A 19,163-nucleotide genomic window follows, 5' to 3' on the forward strand; every position below is an offset into this window, starting at 1 on the left:
TAAATAGCTGGGTTTTTAGTGGTAGGCAGCATGGCATAATGCCCAAATTTAGAATTGGAAGATGAGTTTGGATGCCGGCTCTGTGTTCTAGGTCCAGCTTAAATCCTTTCTCTTCCATAAAATGTCAACCCTCAGTGATTGCTAGCCTTTTTCTAAACTCCTATGCATTTACTGTCCCCAGCCCACAATTCAGCCCCTCATCACATACCAATAATAACAATTATCACAGAATTACATAATAATCATATCGTTTTCATATTGTTTCAAGTATGTATGTCTTGCATCACCAGGCTCTTGTAGATAGGATCCATTTCTCTTATATTCCCCACAGGACCAGGTACAGAATAGACGCTCATTTTTTGTTGGTTGATTGATGGTCATTTATGGAATTACAAAGAATGTCCAGCAGGGGTCACTAGCAGAGGGGCTAAGTGGCTGGCTCCCTGGTCTTTTACAAAGAATTCTACCTTCCTGTCTGTGAGCACTTATTGCTAGCATTTCCGTGTCCATACTCAGACACCTGAAAACCCTTAACAATATAAATATAGAAAGAAAGAACTCTAAATGGAAAGGAAAATAATTATACTTTCATACTGCTAAGGGTAATGTTTAGCACTGTTTTCTGGTCTTTATCCCAGATTTGGGGAGAAAGTTTTAAAATTTAATCTCCCATATTGAAATGTTTGGGGTGGGGGAGAGGGTTGGTTAAATTTAGAATAATTTTTCACAAATTTAGTCTCATCCTTAGAATAAAGAAGGAAAGAGTTTAATTGAACTTGGTTTGGATTTAAAACTCTTGTAGGCTTGAAAAAGAGTGGAATTAGTTGTTTTACTGATCATCTGCGTGACCAAGAGAAAGTCTTGGTCAAGAGAGCAACCCTTGGGTGAATTAGAAAAATCATTGCTTCTCTCTCTTTCTCTCTCTCTCTCTCTTTCTCTCTCTCTCTCTCTCTCTCTCTCTCTCTCTCTCTCTCTCTCTCTCTCTCACACACACACACACACACACACACACACACACACACACACACACACCTCCAACCACATCTACAACACACTGCTCGCCCTTTCCACTCTCCCAAGATGTTACCAAAGAGAGTTATATGACAGAGAAACAGAGAAAGTCCTGGTGCTCACTTTACAAGTCATCCTGTTTCTCTAAAATGCAGACTCCCAGACTGGGCCCAAGTTGCCTGTGAGGGGTAGACAGCACCCTATTATTAGGAAGTATGCAGCTGTGCTCATCTCCAGATAAAGGCGTCAATTTTATTCAGCTATGCTTAATGGAGGCCAATTATACAGGGCAGGACACAAGGACCCTACAGCAACTGTCCTGAAAGAGTCCCCTCTCATTTGGCCAGACAAGGGCCCTTCAGCTTTTCCCACTGACTTGACTATTATCACCCCCTCCCCATTCACAAACTCTCTTGCTGCCCCATAGACCCCCCTCTATTGCCTGCCAAGTGCAGTCTTAGAAGCACAGACTCGTTGCCATGGTAGCCAGCCCCTTTGCCCCCCATTCCTACTATTATGGAATGATCCCATTCTGAAATGTCCTGTTGTTTCTATTAATATCAACCAGATTCACCCCTCCAGCCCCATCCCCCCACCTCTCTACCTCTCCTACAATAATAACAGACTCAAGAAAATCCAAGACTGGGGGTTCAGAAAGGATTTGGCTCTGGGGGCGTGAGGGGGAGGCGGGGAACACAGTGGAATATTCATAAATATTAGAAAAGCGGGAGGAGCTCCCCTTCTTGACAAGGGGTTCTACAGGGATGAAGCCTGTCTTTCATAGAGGGGAATGGGCCCCCCTCTCTGCCCTCTCTTGCTCCCTCCCTCCCTGCAGCGTGAAGGAGTTGCTAATACCCAGTCTGGGCTAACTGCCTTCTTTATATACGAGGGCTCCCTCCTCCAACCCTCACTAAGCCTACAGCTGACCCTTCTGCTGGGATTCCCTAAGGACCCTCCGGCTGACTTCACTTTGCCCTTCTCTTCTCCCTGACTTGCCGGCATCAGAGAAACATACTGGACCCCACTCCTGAGTCTTTTCCTTCTTCCCTGGGAACTGTGAGAGGTAAGGGGACTAACAGAAAGAGGGAAAACACTACCCCCAGTGCAAAGAAATGAACTTGAAGAAAGAAAGCAGAGCTGTAAGGGAACAACAAACTATTGATGATGCAACAGATTAATTTCCTAAGCAAAACAAAATATAAACTGGTGTTGGAAATCCCACTTTAGTGTGATCTCTTCTTTCCCTAATAGGTCTTTTGTATAGTTTAACTCGTGACTTTCTGAGTCTCAGCCTGACATACCCTAACTATTTCTTGTAGGACTGTTTCTTGGCCAGATTTTTAATTAACAGGCTACCTCACCTCCGGATCTGACTTTATTTATCCCTTGGGCTGGCAGCAAGCCTAGATGCATTCCACAGATCCAGAGGAACATCTGTGGAAACCTGTGCAGATTTTTCATCCTTACATATCTCCTTGCTTTAAAATGCAAGAATGAGGTGTTTGGGAAAATGTTCATTTTTAAAAAAAAAAAAGCAACCCAGCCTTGTCGTCCCCAATCCAGTGATCACTTCAAGGGTGATATCACTGAAGTGTGAAATTCTGATTTCAGTTTGAGCGTTCCTAGTCAATCTGATTTTGTATCATTCAAAGTCCTGTGTTACAGTCCGGCTTCTCATGACCGCTGGTGGCCTTGGAAGGCAAAAACTCCTTCAAGAGGCAATTCTTTCATTGCAAAGCCCACCCAAGCAGATGCTATGCATTTACACAAATGCTTTAAAAAGAGAAAATGTGCCTTAAACCTAGACTCTCCTAAGAGCCTTTCCTTCTCCTTTCTGCCTGAGAAATGCCGCAACAACCACAAGGTGGCTGTCAGGTTCAAGCAGTTTCTCCTGTGACCTTATTTAGATTTTCATCAAATAAAACCATTGCCTTTTGGGATCAATGTGGACTAGCCATCCAAGCCCTAGAACTGGACCTTGGCTCTAATTCCAAACTCTAATTCTTAATTTAGCGGTTTCCTGATCTGGAAATGAGATTCATAAAATTTACTTATCCTTTAGGGATGTAATTAACTACCTGGGAAATTCACTCTTTCATTGTTCATGATTTCCAAGTCATTTGAAATTGGGAAGGAAGCCAGGATGAGGGGCTGGAACACTCTACCATATGCCAGGGTGCAATCACTCCTTGGCTGCATTCCTGGCTCTACCACAGTCAAGCAGAGGAATGAACCAGATGACCTCTCAAGGCCTTTTACAAGCTATGCAACCTTGGCATGGGTTTGGGCAAATTAACCTCTCCATGTCTTGGCCTTCCAGTCTTCAGAGCAGGAATAATAAATAATATCCAATTTGCAGACTAACATAAAGGCTTTGAGGATAGGAACAAATTCTCATGCTATTCTTTGGTCATCTCATCTAGAAGATTCAAACCTAACCATTTATTTGACAACTGACCATGCTCTTTTAGAATGTTCTCTTTTCATGTATGTCTTATCCACCTCCCACCATCCTTCTGCTGAAGTTCTACTCCTGATGTCTTAGCATGAGGGGGAGGTGACCCTGTGTTCTTACAGGCCATTGTCAATGAAATACCATTTCTGACAGGTGTAGGCCTGCTTCAAGTATGGGATGATACGTCTGCCACCCAAAGACTAGCCTAGCCAAGTCCAGAAACTTACTGTCAGAATACCGAACCAGATAAATCTGTCCATTCTTCTTTCCTTCTTTCCTCCCTTCTTTCCTTCCTTCTTTCCTTCCTTCCTTCCTTCTCTGCTTCCTTCCAATTGCTATAACAACTCATAATGATTATTGACAAAAGCATCAGTGGAGTACCCACACAAACTTGATCATGGATCTTTGAAGCATGTCCCCTTTTTAATTTTATAAAGCATTGTTACTGATATGTTCTGTTTTTACATCACCTATACTCCCAAATAATATCCTTTCCTGCTTCTCCTGCCAGAGAGCCATCCCTAATGACAAAGAATAAAAAAAGGAGAGGAAAAAAATGGAATAATGGAAAAACTAACCACTGTTACATCTAAAAAAGGCTGACATTTCTATTATTACAAAACTGTAGCCTTTCCACTGCCTCTGCCAAAACGGGAGGGAAGAACTTTCTTATAACATGAAGCCTGTCTTATTGCCACCCAGATTATAAGCATCTTGAGGACAGGGACTGTTTTATAACACCCTCATTACCAATTATAGATCTGTAACACAATGGATACAGCTCTGGACCTAGAGACCTGAGTTCAAATCTCGCCTCAGAAACTTACTAGCGGCGGCACTCTGAGGCTGCCTGCCTCAGTTTCCAATTGTGTAAAATAAGGATAATGATAGCACCTACCTCCCAGGGTTGTTGTGAGGATAAAAAAGATAATATTTGTAAAAGCACTGCACAAACCTTAAAACATTATATAAATACTAAACAGTAGGAGGAGGAGGAGGAGTAGCAATAAAAATAATAATAAAATTAATTTGAGCATCAAATAATATATGATCTATAGAACAATTCACTCTCAGGGTAGTGTCGTATAATGGATAGAGAGCTGGCCTCAGTGTCAGGAAGACCTTATTTCAAGTCCCACCTTGACACATACAGGCTGTGTGACCTTAGTTAAGTCACTTAGCTTTTCATTGTCCCAAGTAATGGTCTGAGACTAATAAATTAAAGAGCAGATACAGAGTGGAGGGAGTTTCCTGGGCACCTCTTATGCCAATTTAAAAAAACAACAGCCGATTAGCTCTAACGACCAGGAAAGTTAGAGGGCTCTCCTGTCGTAGTTCAAAGCAGAACAATTAGTAACAAATTAATACACTGGGAAATTGGAGCTAAAATGGGGAATGGCGATCCTGAATGACATTGTGACTTCAAGGCGTGACTCGAGAGTGGGAAGCAAGGCCTCTAGGTAATTCCCTATTCAGCCCTTTCATCTTTGCCATCTCCCTTTCAGCTGGTACTATCGCACCCATAGCTGTCTCCAGAACATGTGTCTTCCTGAACTCTTCAGTCCTGAGATCTTTTAAGAGAGATTTCTTCCCTAATATCGACATCTGGCATCTGCCAACTCATTGTGCGACCTTGGGCACAGCAACAAATTCCTGTAGGCCTCCATCTCCTCACCAGCAAAAAAAAAAAAAGATGATGGATAGGTCTTTGAACTGAAAGGGACCTCAAACACTTAGTCTAAGGGACCTTGGAAAGCACTTAGTCTAGCAGCAGGGCCTAGCTTTGAACTCGGGTTCTAATTGCCATCCAGAGCTCCTCTCCTCACTCCAGATAATGTCTAAAGTCCTTTTGAATGGCAACATTCTGTAACTCCATGTCTGAGTCTAAGCAACATGTCAAGGAGAGGCAAGTCCTCTGAAACAGTACAGAAGAATTTCAATTCCTCAAAGCTATTGATACTCTATGCAGAACATTGCCCAACAGCACAAGTTAAGGTCTGTCCTTGGACAAAATTGAAGCAAGACTGCTAGTTTTGTTCCTAGTATCATCTCGCTTCTCTTTTTTGGAGCTGCCCCCTGCCTTTGCCCACCCTGAACACCCATGGGAGGAAGGGGAATTTAGGAGAGTGGAAATTTCATCAAGGTCCACCCTCCTAAAGGCAGTCTGTTCCAAAATGATTCCTCCCTACTTCCCTTCCCATCAAAATTCCCATATGTTCACTGGCCTAATCTCACTTGTCTTCAAGAAAGCCACAGAATTAAACTAAATCACACTAAGTCCTAAATAGCTTAATGAATAAATTAATCCTGGTGGGGGGTCGAGGGAAGGAGTTAAAAAGTGGCCAGCAACTGGATTTTATGCCTATGTCAATCCAAAGAAATAAATCAGTAAAGATGAATTTCAAGGACCCTGGCAGGCTAAGGAGACGGGGAAGACAGATATTTGGGACAGAAGAGTCTTCTTGGCACTTGTAAAATCACACCAGATAGGCACCTGCCTGTTTCCCATACATATAAGTTTACATTTGTTCTACTGATCATAAGTACCTTGGGCTATTTCCCTATCACAGAGCTTTTCTTCTTCTTCTTCTTCTTCTTCCTCTTCTTCCTCTTCTTCTTCTCCTCCTCCTCCTTCTTCCTCTCCCTCTCCCTCTCTCTGTCTCCCTGCCAAGATGGGCCCAACGAATAGCCTACAGGAAGGTACTACTAAGAAGGTCTATTTGCTGGTTAAACATCATAACCCATTCCAAAGATCAATCACTTTCCTCTCAGCCCAGGCTCTTGTATTATCCATGCCTTTGTTCACCTCCATTATGATCACTGGGATTTTGCTGCAAACATAAAAGTTATAAATAGACTCAGAGGCATGCAAGGCCACAATGAGAATTGCAGAAGTCCTACTCATTTAATCTTTCATACACCCACACCCAGCACCTTTTTTCTTGATAGTGAAGTAGATATGAAATGATTAGAACAGGAAGGTCATGTCTGGAATGTGAGGTCCCCCTAAAGGGGACTCAGAAAGCTGGGCAATGTCTCAGAGTACAGCTAGAGAGTAGTAGTTAATAATCACAGGCATTTAAAAGGGTAAGAAACCACTCCCTCATCAGAGAGCTAATAGGGGTCAGCAGTTGGACCACTTTGGGTCAGTACAGTGGCTTAAAAGCAGAGACTCAGGCTGTTCCCAGCCCTCTTTTTATGTTTTTCCCAGCTTACTAAAAAGCTTGATTTTTGACTGACGAGGAGGAAGGAAGTAGTGGGAGTGCAGTAAGTAGTGTGGGGGTGAGTTTGGAATCTAATCCTCCTTCCATACTCTGTTTATTTTGCTTCTTTAAAGTACTGAAGTCAAAATTCAGGAATGAGTCATTCAGTGAAGGAAGTGTGAGGTTAGTCTTTCCAATGGCATCTTTCTGAGTCACTCCTGTCTAGAACTCAGCCCAAAGAGAAGTGATCTGCAAGGAACGCTTATCTCGACCACAGCTCCTTTTCCAGGAAGGTGAGGGGCTGCTGTTTTAGTAAGTTTGGTTTTAGATGTGAATTCCTGGAACAGGAAGCAAGAAGCGGACTATGGATGACTACCTATTGGGGATACTGAGGTGGGGGGGAATGGCTCTTGAGTAGGCAGAGGTTTGGACAAGATGACCTCCACGATTTTTTCCAATTTCAAGGCCCTCTAGAAACCATGGAGATTATTTAGTCCAATGTCATTTTGCAGATGAAGAAATTAGGACTCAGAGAGGGTAAATCATTTTCCTATGGCTAGTCTGAAGAGCAGATCTGAGGTCTCCTGGGTCCCAAGGGATACACCATGTTGACTTGATGTGCAATTTTGACAGCTGTTGCCTCAAGCTCCCAGCCCATCAACTAAAACACTGACTTGTGGAATGGATTTCACTTTCATAAGGAAGGAGCAGGTGATACTTTCTAATTGGCCCTTAGTATCTCACAGGTACATAGACTCTTGAAGTTCAAAAAGACATTTTTAGTCTCTTATGGATGTGACCTGTTTTTCAACCCCTAGACAGTTTGGCTCTTAATGGCTAGAAAGGCAGCTGTCTAATTCCTTTAAAAAAATCTGTAGGACAGTCTATTTTGTTGCCTCAGCCATATTGTTAAAAAGCTATAGCATATCCCCCATGTCAGTCAGTCAATAAGCATTTATTAAATGCCTACTATGTGCCAGGCACTGTGCTAAGAGCTATGTACAGCATTGTCTACATGTCAGCTGTTGTTTTTGTTATTTCTGTCATTACAGCTGCTCTGCAAGAGCCAATATATGCTCAGGGATGTCCCTAGCCTGAGATCACTGGTCACCACCCCAGGTTACTACTGGGTAGAAAACCGGGGGAAGGGTGGGTCTTGCTGTTGACATACAAATACAAAGAGGGGATCCCATGTGTTCTCTGTTCAAATGATTCCGTGTGCTATCCACTTCATCCGAACAGTGGGTAGGTGGCCAAGTTTTCTCTCATGCCTCTCAGCATCCTTCCTAAATGTCCCCAGTGCTTGTATGTGGTACTGCTGCTCCCCTGGAGCCCTATATTCTCTCTTCTATTGAGAGCTTCTTCTCCTTTACCTTGATTCATTCCCTTCTGACTCTGTAACTTTCTTAGGATTCAGGAAAATTACCACTGAGCCAGAAGGGGCAGGAATTGGGCAGCAAAAAAGCTTAATAAAAATCAAAAGGATGACCTCTAGGGCATCTGGTGCTCTGCTCAGAGTGCCTGCTACTCCTTGTCATCAGATACATTTTTGAGTTTTGTAAAAATAAGAATTGTCTATAAAAATGTTTCAGGTTCTCCACTCTCTCCCAAGTAGCAGTCATTTATTCACGCCTCTCCTGCACACTGGTCACTTTCTAATTGGTATCAATGATCATTTTTGTCCTTATCTCCCTACCGGCATGTAAGCTCCCCAAAGACAGGGACACCTCCACCCCACCAGCACCTAGCATGCGGCCTTGCACACAGTAGGTGCTCAATAAAAGGGTGTTAAACTGAACATTCTTTTACGCTAACTCTCCTTTGTGTCCTCATAATCACGGTTCTACTCAGAGTTATATTTCTAAACATTACCATAAACTACAGTAATGTGTTTTTAATGGAAAGCCAGCTGTCTACATGAACACGAGGGATTATTGATGGGATCAAGGACTGTTCCTTTAGGAATATTCATACTGAATTAATGAAGCATATGGCAGACCTTCAAAGTGAACCTTTGCTCTCTTTGATTAATGGAAACTGAGAATTGTCAGACCATAAATTTTAAGTGTAATCCTTTTTTTGGCTATAGGGACAAGTGTTCAGAGTACTGGGCTGTGCTCCATGCTGCAAAGAATATGAAGCTGCAAGTAGAACTGGAATGTTTTCTGAAAACAGGAGTGATAATGGACAGCTGTCAGATGGATGATCGATAACTTGGTTAGGTGAACTCTAGGCTGGTCAGATGACCAGACCCAAGGAGGCGTCATCAGTGAATGGATCCACATTATAAACGGGTCCATAGCTTGTAGGGAGGTCTCCAGGAGAGTTCCTCAAAGAATCTGTCCTTGGCACTGTACTATTCAACATTTTTTTATCAGTGGCTTAGATGAAGGCATAAATGCAGGCTTATCTAATGCATAGATAACACCAAGTTGGGAAGGAGGTAGTTAAAACATTAGATGACAGATTCAAAAGGATCTCTACAGGTTAGAATAATGAACTGAATCTGATACGATGAAATTGAATCAGGAAATACGTAAAGCTCTTAACTTGGTTTCAAAAATTCAATTTCACAAGTACAGGATGTGAGGTATAGTTAGACAACAGTACATATGAAAAATATCTGAGGGTTGTAGTTGAAGTTCAATGTGTGTTAACAGCATGACATGGAAGAAGACTGACATGGTCTTATTCTGTCATAGAAAAGACACATCATGTTCATAAGTAAGAAGACAGTGGTCCTGCTATACTCTACCCCAGAGTCCTGTGTCATGTCAGAAATGCTGTGTTGGCTTTTAGGTACTACATTTTAGGAAGGAAGGTGACAAACTAGAAAGTATCAGGGAGGTGACTAGAATGACAAGGAAATAGAGAAGTATGTCCCATATGAGACTTGGAGCTGGGCCAGGGCGTGGGGAGAAGGGGACAGACTATAACTGCTATATTCAAATATCTGGAGAGTTGTCTGGTGGAAAAGATACCAGTTAATTCTGCTTAGTTCCAGAGGGCAGAACAGAGAGCAGTACATGGAAGATGCAATGAGATTTCATTCAGATATAAGAATAGCTTTCCTAACGATCAGAGCTATCTCAAAATGAAATGTGCTGCCCCAGAAGATAGTGAGTTCCCCTTCATGAGAGGCGTTCAGGCTGAAGCTGAATGACCTTTTATCAAAGATGTTGTAGATAGAGTTTCTTCTCAGGCATGATTAGATGACCCCTGAGGGCCCATTTTACTTGGATTCTGTGATTCTCTACAAAGTACTCATCTAAGACAAGGATGGGCAACCTGCAGCCACACTTGAGGACCTAGAGGGCCACATGCAGCCTCAAGGCCACCAGTTCCCCACCCCTGACTAAGACAAAGGTTCTTAATCTGATGTCTATAAACTTTTTTTATATTTTGATAACTATTCCAATATGATTGGCTTCCTTTGTAATCCTATGTATTTTATACACATAAAAATAGGCTTCAGGGGCACCTAGGTGGAGCAGTGAGTAAAGCACCAGCCCTAGAGTCAAGAGGACCCAAGTTCAAATTTGACCTCAGACACTTGACACACTTACTATCTGTGTGACCTTGGGCAAGTCACTTAACCCCAATTGCCCTGCCTTCCCCTCTCCAAAAGAAAATAAAAATAAATAAAAATAGGCTTCATCTGACAGTCAAGAGGGCCCATGACACCAAAAAGGTTAAGGACTCGCCCTCAAGGATCTCTCCCATAATCTCATTTAATCCTTACAGCAACCCTGTGAAGCTGGCATGGCACACATCATTGTCCCCATTTTAACCTGAGCCGCTAGTGACTTGTTCTAGGTCCTAGAACTAGTGAGTGAGCCAGCTTAGACTCCAGTCACTTCTGATTTGTAGCATTGGACCTCTTCCCCGACACCAGAGTGACCTCTGAGACAACGTGTTAAAAGGAAAGAATCGAACTCGGTCATGTTCTCTTTGCTGTTTCCTTCTACGTTGCAACTGCCATCTCAGTGATTTGGAAGTCTCTTAGAGGAAGTTCGCTGGGATTAACTGGAATTTTCCTAGAGATAATGGCTTGATATCTAATTTATAGCAACCCTATGCAGATAGTGACAATTGGCTCTTCGGAGAAGACATAGTGATGGATGGCTTTTAATCTTGCCCCCCTCCAAAAATTAGAGGAGGGGGTTATATTCTAATCATAGTATATGGCATCGCATACTAATTATTTTGTGATACAGAAATAGGCGTGTAGCATCATTGGAGCTATTATTTTATGCTTATATGTGAGAACTGCCCTATAACACTATCTATAAGATTCATGTCATCAGTAGGTCTGACCACCTAATTTAGTAACTGAACACCCTTGGGAGAGGCTGAAGATGAGTTTTGTTACATCAGAGTTAAAGTGAGGTTACATATACTATATAAATGTATACAGTAGGAAACTGGATGGAACAGTGGATAGAGCACTGATTCTGGAGTCAAGAAGATCTGAATTCAAATCCAGCCTCAGACACTTACTAGCTATGACTTTGAATATATCACTTAACTTCTGTTTGCCTCAGTTTCCTTATCTGTAAAATGAGGATAATAGCACCCACCTCCCAGGATTGTTGTGAGCATCGAAGATCAGATATTTGTAACATACTTAGCACAATATCTGGCATACAGTAGGCACTTTATAAATGCTATTTGTGATGATGAAGTTCCTTCAGTTTTAAGTTCTCACCTTCACCTCCCAGCACTATCACACCGGACCTTTTTTATTCCTATAATAAAAACTATTTTGAGAGGATTTTCCCAGAATTTCAGAATCGAAAGGGATCTTCGAGATCATGAGGCCAGCCCTCTAATTTTACAGATTATGAAACTGATGTTAGGTGACCTGCCTAAGCTAAGTGGCAGAGCCAGAATTCTAGGCATTCTGACTCTCAGAGTCAATGTTCTTTCCACTATTTCTCTTAAAATCAGATTGAGGCTCTCCCTTGGAAGTGCTTCACTCCCTCCCCCACAAATGAATCCATGCGCCCAGAGGAATGATTTATATCATACAGCCTGTCACCTGCTGCTTTGACAGCAGCCATCAGAGCGGGGAGACGTGGGAGAAGCAGAGGGAAATCGCACAGAAGAAATTCGTTTTTTGACAGATTTGATTGTACTTAACATTCTGGCACTAAGTAAGAGTGCTAATGCCATCACTGGCTCTTTTCTCCTTCTGGAAGTGGGTTTGGGAAGGAGAGGAGGGTGGTATTTGGGGGGACACCAGAAGAGATAAGAATTTTAACTTGGGAGTTCAGAAATAGAGACAGAGCATTAAACCTGGCAACAACTCTGAAATGTTATGGGCCTTCCCAAAAGGCTGGTGCAGCTCTTTAAGGCCACTCCATTCCTGCCCACCCCACATCTCCCAGTTTCCGCTTAGGACAAGTCATACAGCTAACATCACAGGAGTCTGCAGGCTCCTCTGCCATAGTCTTGGTGTTTGAGCACTATACATAAACTGAGTCAGGAAGACGGGCTCAGTTTTGGCCTCTGACGCTTATAGTGAGACCTTAGGGAAGTCACTTAACCTCTCCAGGACTCAGTTCCCTCATCTTTAAAAGAGAGATAATAAAAGCAGCTACCTTCCTGGGTTGTTGTGAGGATCAAGTGAGATAATATTTGTGAAGCACTTAGTAGGTGCTATATAAATGCTATGTTATTATTATTATTATTATCTGTAAAATGAGGGGGTTGGGCTCAATGACCTAAGGGTCTTTACAGCTCTAAATTTATAACCCTATGATTGTGCAGAGGTACCAGAGGGATTTGGACAAATATTCTCATGCATATGTACTACATGATAGTTGAGGGTACCCTGATCCTTCTCTTCTTCTCTCTCTGCACTCTATCGTGGTCATCTCATTAGCTTCCACGGATTCAATTATCATTTCTATGTAAGTGACTACAAAAATGTATATATCCGGCCCTCCCCAATCTCCAGTACCACTTCTCCAAATGCCAACTGGACATCTCTACCTGGATATTCCATAGCCATTCTCCAGATTCAACATGTGCAAACTAAAAATCATTACAGGCACCACCCTTCTTTCAGTCTGAGATTTGTGACCTCAGAGTCACCCTTAACACTTTTTGTTGTTCAGTCCTATCCAACTCTTCATGACCCCATTTGGGGTTTTCTTGGCAGAGATACTGGAGTGGTTTGCCATTTCCTTCTCCAGCTCAAGATGAGAAAACTGAGGCAAACAGGGTTAAGTGACTTGTCCAGGGTCACACAGCTCGCAAGTGTCTGAAGCTGGATTTGAACTCAGGAAGATGAGTCGTCTTCCTGATTGCCAGCCCAATGCTCTATCCACAGAGCCACTTAGCTCCTTAATATTTTATTTTCACTTATCTTCCATATCCAATCAGTTGTCAACTGTACTGTTAACACTACCTTTTACATCCAACCCCTTCACTCCATTCACACAGTCATGACCTAATTCAGGCCCTCATCTCCTCTTGTCTAAACACTTATAACAGGCTCCTAATTAATTTGTCTGCCTATAATCTTCCCCCTCTCCAATCCATCTTCCCCACAGCTGCTAAATTGACATTTCCCCGGCATAAGTCTGACCACATCACTCCTCTGCACAGGAGGCTCAATTGTACCTCTAGGACACGATACAGAACTCTGCCCCTGCTGAGGGCAGGGACGAGTTCACTTGTGTGTATATAAATCCATAGGTAAGTATGCATATAATATGTATTTCCTACTGTAAGTAGGCTTACATGCTAGTGATGACGATGACGATATTGATGATGTTCCATCAACCTCTCAATACTATCATATCGGATCTTTTTTGTTCCTATAATAAAAAACTGTTTTGAGAGGATTTTTCCAGAATGTCAGAATTAAAAAGGATCTCATGAGCCCAACCCTCTAAAAACACACACACATATACGTACCTATATATACACACATATATGCATATATATACATATAAACATACATGTGCCTGACACATATTAAGCACTTAATAAATGCTCACTAATTGATTCAGTAGCATGGCTTTAAATAAAGGGCGTCTTTAGCAAGCTTGTGCAGACTTATATAATGGTGTTTTGAATCTGCATGCACACTATGCAACTCTACAGGAGCTGGCCATGCAATATCAAGGGGCTCCATGAAAAAAATATATAGCCCTTGGTGGTGGCGGGGGGAGGCATCCAGCTAGGCCCTTTTTATCTTTTTGCCATGATTGTCCCAATTTTGACAAGCCAAATCTCAACAAGACTTTTGAATCCAAGATGGCTTGGAAAGTTATGGTATCGGATACAGTTTCTCTAGTTTCTTTTTTTTTTTCTCATTCTAATCTTGGGAGAGGCAGCTGAGATATGCCAAGAAAATGAGAGAATAAGGGCAGCTGTGGGTGTAGTTTTGTAAACGGATGAACTAATGGTACAGAAAGCAGCCATAGGTGGTGGTTGCAAGAAACAGATAACAGCTGTTCTGCGTCTCTGCCAATGACTGCCTGGGAGACTCTGGTTGTTCTGGGAGGCTAGAAGGACGGCCTGTCACCTGCTTGCGTCCCTAGTGGTGAAAAGCTACTGAACTGCCTTCTGAGTATGGGCAAGGGCAGGACTTTATTATCATTAAACTGCTTCCTGGAGATGATAAAGATCCTGTTATCAGTTGAGAGAGTGTTTTTATGTCCTGATTAGCAGCTTTTCTAATAAACTGAGAAAACATCGGCAAAAACTACAATACCTATTTCTGCCATTTATATATCATTTTAAGATTTTCCAGAGTGCTGTGGTACATTATCTCATTCGATCCTCACCATGGCCGCACGAAGTAAGTACTACAGGGCTTTACAATATCCATTTTACAGATGAGGAGACTGAATTTGAGGGAGATTATATAATTTGCCCAGAGTCACAGGGCTGGGAAGTGCAGGAGGTAGAATTGCTGCTCAAGCCTCTCTGATTTCGAGTCTAATATCCTAGCCTCAATGGCAGAGAAAATCCTAAAGAAAAAGTCTGCCAATAGTAAGGTCAGGTTTGACTAACTTTATTAGCACAAACATGTTAGCTAGCTATTTGTATGTTGTTCGGTCATGTACAATTCTGTGTGACCTCATGGACCATAGCGTGCCAATGAGGTTTTATTGGCAAATATACTGGAATGGTTTGCTACTTTCTTCTTTTATGGATCAAGGCAAACAGAGGTTAAGTGACTTGCCCAGCATCACGCACCAGTAAGTGTCTGAGGCCACATTTGAACTCAGGTCTTCCTGACTCCAGGCCCAGTGCTCTATCCACTAAACCACCTAACTGCCTGGTTAGGTATAACAGGTACTACATTCCCAAATAAAAACACCCAGCTTTCTTTCAATAGATCCAAAGGAGTTCTTGTTGACAATGAGCTCTGGAGAGAATTGGCAGAATCTTACATGTAGTCAGAAAAACATAAGCTGGGAAAATTTGTGTTAAGTAGATCCTTTAACTTAAATGAATTAAAAGGCAGAAGAAAGAAAGCTTAGACTATGTTTCATGGGGCCTTTCTTTCTTTTTTTTCTTTCTTCCTTTCATCTGCCCAGGGGGTATATAGGCTGAAGAGTAAAATATATGAACTCAGCATTCTTGACTCCTGAGCCCAGGCTCACCATGATTGAGTGGTTGACTATTTGTGAGGCTGCGAGCCAAACATTGCCTTTCTCTCCACACATGCTATCCCCCCCTCCCAATTCAGTCTAAGGCAGAGGTCCTAAATGAAGCATTGTGTATGAGAATTTCAGTAACAAAAGACCCTTGTGACACCCAAACAAATTTGTCTGGGCATCAATAAGCCTCATTAAAGAGGTAATTGCAACATTGGAATTGTTTATTTAATTAATGTTCCAGAACTAACAGAGGCAGCCCCAAGGATACTCAGAAAATCGTACTAAGCCCAAGGAAGGGGATTTGCCCTCTTTAGGAGCCACTCCGTAAATCTTAAGAGCTGAACTCGAATCGTGAATTCATTTGATTTCTCTTTATGGATCTTTACACTACTGGGGATTTCCCGAATCTGCTCATGGTTGTCTAAAAGGCTAAACTCTGGGACCCACAAACCTTTGGGGTCATCCTAAATTTAGACCCTCACTTATGCCTGGCAAAGGGTGCATTTGGCTTTGTTGGTTCCTTTGTCACCTGATCCTCTGATTCTTTTCAGGCTCTTTCCTCGGGCTCCTAACTTGAGCTGAAGAATGAAAAGCCTGGTGGTGGACCCTTCAAATAAATTCAACGATTCCCTGGATGTTTTTGAGCAATGTGGCAAAGAAACACCTTTGGAAAATGTTCTTTTTGCCTCCTTTTATCTTCTGGATTTCATCCTGGCCTTTGTTGGCAATACTCTTGCCCTCTGGCTCTTTATCCGGGACCAAAAATCGGGCACCCCAGCCAACGTTTTTCTGATGCATCTCGCTGTGGCCGATTTGTCATTTGTACTGGTGCTTCCTACCCGACTTGTTTATCATTTTTCTGGAAACCACTGGCCATTTGGGGAAATCCCATGCCGCCTCACCGGGTTCCTCTTCTACCTCAACATGTACGCCAGCATCTACTTCCTCACGTGCATCAGCGTTGACCGTTTCCTCGCCATCGTACACCCTATCAAGTCCATCAAACTCCGCAGGCCTCTCTATGCCCATCTGACCTGCGCCTTCCTCTGGGTGGTGGTGGCTGTGGCTATGGCCCCGCTACTGGTCAGTGCACAGACGGTGGAGGTGAACAACACGACCGTCTGCCTACAGCTGTACCGGGAGAAAGCCTCCCGGAATGCTCTCGTGTCCTTGGCCGTGGCTTTTACCTTCCCCTTTGTCACCACTGTCACCTGCTATTTGCTGATCATTCGGAATTTGCGCAGCGGCCACCGGGTGGAGAAACACCTCAAGGACAAAGCCATCAAGATGATCATCATGGTGCTCATGATTTTCCTGGTGTGCTTTGTGCCATACCATGTCAATCGATATATCTATGTCCTGCAGTATGATGGCACCCGGGCCTCCTGTGAGGCCCAGCGGGTCCTGGCGCTCAGTAACCGCATCACATCCTGCCTCACCAGCCTCAATGGTGCCCTGGACCCTGTCATGTATTTTTTTGTGGCTGAGAAGTTCCGTGATGCTTTGTGTAACTTGCTTTGTGGCAAAAGGGCCTTGACCCTGCCACCAAGTTTTGAGGGAAAGACAAATGAGAGCTCCCTAAGTGCTAAATCTGAACTGTGAAAGAGATATCCAGACATAAAGCGCTGCCTCTCTGTGTTGGCTATGTGTGCCTCAGTAGCAGGCTGTCTTCCTGTGCAGAGAGGCCTTCCACTGGAGGCATTTCTCTGCATGTCAAAATAGAAGAATCCAGCTTCTTCCACATAAACACAGCCAACCATCCACCTACTGAGAAAACGGACTCAAATATTGGTGGACCACTAATATCCGGCTTGGACACCTGAACAGCAGCTTCACCTGTTGTTCAGTTTCTAATACGTTCTTACATTTCTGAAAAGCAAGGACTAACATGTAATCAAACCAAGACACCTTCCCCCTCAGAAGAAAAATTTTCAGCTATGCTCACTTACTGTTACTAGATACCCTAATGATCTCAGCCTAGATAAAGGGGGGAGGGACATGAAAATGGGAGAACAATGAAAGTCTTTCTCTAAGCTCGATGCTGACCGCTGAGCTGCTGACCTCCTATTATGTTAAGGCAAGAGTGGGGGAGGCTACTCCCCAAAGAATCCAAGAAAATGATCCGAAAATTGCTCGAGTGAAAAAGAGAGTGCCTTTAAATGTCTGCTTTGATGTCTTGGGGAAAGAGGGTAGGAGAGGGAGTGGTGGCGAGGGAGGGAAGAAATGCTGCAGGGTTCACATTATCAGGTGCTTGATTATAGACATCACCGGCTTAGTTTAGTTAACACAGTGATGTGGACTATACTTGATGGGTGATTACAACTGGACCCATAGAGACCAAGTCAGGCTGGTCCCCAAATGACATCTTATACGTGTAGCCTAAACCGAGAGGAGACAACTTTCATTTCTGCTCCAGAGATTTCCTGATCTAATTTAAAAAAAAAAAAGCTCCTAAAAATTCTTCTTTTTAAAACTTGTTCTGACAATCTCTTTACAATTTCCCAACCTGTGTCCTATACCTCATGTAAGGGCCTGTGGCTGGCCTGCTCATCTTTCTTGAGACCTGAGCAAGGGAACAAAACCATGGCATGGATCATGGATGCCTTAAATAGGATGCACACTCCCTTCCATTTGACTTTAAGGACATGAAATCCATGGGCTCTATCGGCAAAACTAAGCAACCCTATCCAGCACGCCTCTGCCCAGCCCCTGGTGATCCCCAAATGAACCCAAGGAAGTCTTCACACCCTCCACATTGTGTCCTACCTGCCAAGTCCACCCCATCCCCCCTTCGCCTTCCATTTGTACAGTGATTTTCTTTTTTTGTACTTATGTATGCTGATTATAAATATGCATAGTTTTTAAAGTGTGAAGCTGTATCATGTTATTTTAATAAAATTTCTCTCTTCCCCTTGCTAACCACCAGGAAATCTTCTTTGCCCCTCTTCTACCCCTTCAGCCAATGGACTTCCTGGGGATCCTTGATTCTCACCCTAGTTACATTCTTCATAGTTCTAGTCACCACGGTTTCCCAATCCCAAGTGTGACATTTGCCTAGGGTTGCCTTCTTGTGCCTAACCCTTAAGCCAGTACTCCCTTTTCCCCCCATCACACTAATACTTCACTCTCCTCCACATACCCTTTGAACCAGTGACACTGACCTCCTGGCTATTCCACAAACAAGACACTCCAACTCTGATCCAGGCATTTTCTGCGGTTGCTCCCATGCCAGGAATGCTTCCCTCCTCTGTTCCTGACCTCTGACTTCTCTGGTTTCCTAAGTCCCAAGTAAAATCCCATCTTTTTTCAGGAAGCCTTTCTCAACCCCTCTTAATCCTATGCCTTCCCTCTGCTAATTATTTCCTATTTATCCTGTCCATAGCTTGCTTTGTATATATTTGTTTGCATGTTGTCTCCTGCATTAGGCTGTGAGCTCCTTGAAGGCAGTGACCATCTTTTGTCTCTTTCTGTATCCCCAGTGCTTAGCACAATGCCTGGCACACAGAAGTCGTTTAATAAATGTTTGTTGATTAACTAGAATGCGTATAGCTCTTCCTCCTTTTCAGGCAGCTGGTTGGCACAATGGATAGAGTACCTCAGATACCTACTGGCTGTGTCACCCGAGGCAAGTAAATTAACCCTCTCAGCCTCAAAAATCAGTGATAATAGCACCTACCTCACAGGGTTGTTGTGAGAATCAAATGTCATAATATACGGAAAGCACTTCGGAAACTTAAAACACCACATAAATGCGAGCTATTTGAAGAACTTTGACACCAATTCCCTTGTGCAGTCAGAATAACATCCCTGGGTGAGGGTTGGATTAGGCAGGTGTTATCCCCACTTGGAGATAGAAAAACAGAGGCCTAG

General features: G+C 43.1%; 2 protein-coding genes across 3 annotated transcripts in view; one reads left to right on the forward strand and one right to left on the reverse strand.

The window, feature by feature from the left end:
- The window catches only part of LIMS2 (LIM zinc finger domain containing 2), an 83,771-nt gene that overhangs the window by 16,604 nt on the left and 48,004 nt on the right, over window positions 1-19,163 (reverse strand). The gene's annotated exons all lie outside the window — the stretch shown is intronic.
- On the forward strand, window positions 1,921-18,831 carry GPR17 (G protein-coupled receptor 17). Its single transcript, XM_036744437.1, has 2 exons — window positions 1,921-2,074; window positions 15,845-18,831. Exon 2 carries the CDS (start codon window positions 15,879-15,881, stop codon window positions 16,893-16,895), a length of 1,017 nt encoding a protein of 338 aa, XP_036600332.1. The 5' UTR covers window positions 1,921-2,074; window positions 15,845-15,878; the 3' UTR covers window positions 16,896-18,831.

The sequence above is a fragment of the Trichosurus vulpecula genome, chromosome 2 (genome assembly GCF_011100635.1).
Source record: "Trichosurus vulpecula isolate mTriVul1 chromosome 2, mTriVul1.pri, whole genome shotgun sequence".
NCBI lineage: Eukaryota > Metazoa > Chordata > Mammalia > Diprotodontia > Phalangeridae > Trichosurus > Trichosurus vulpecula.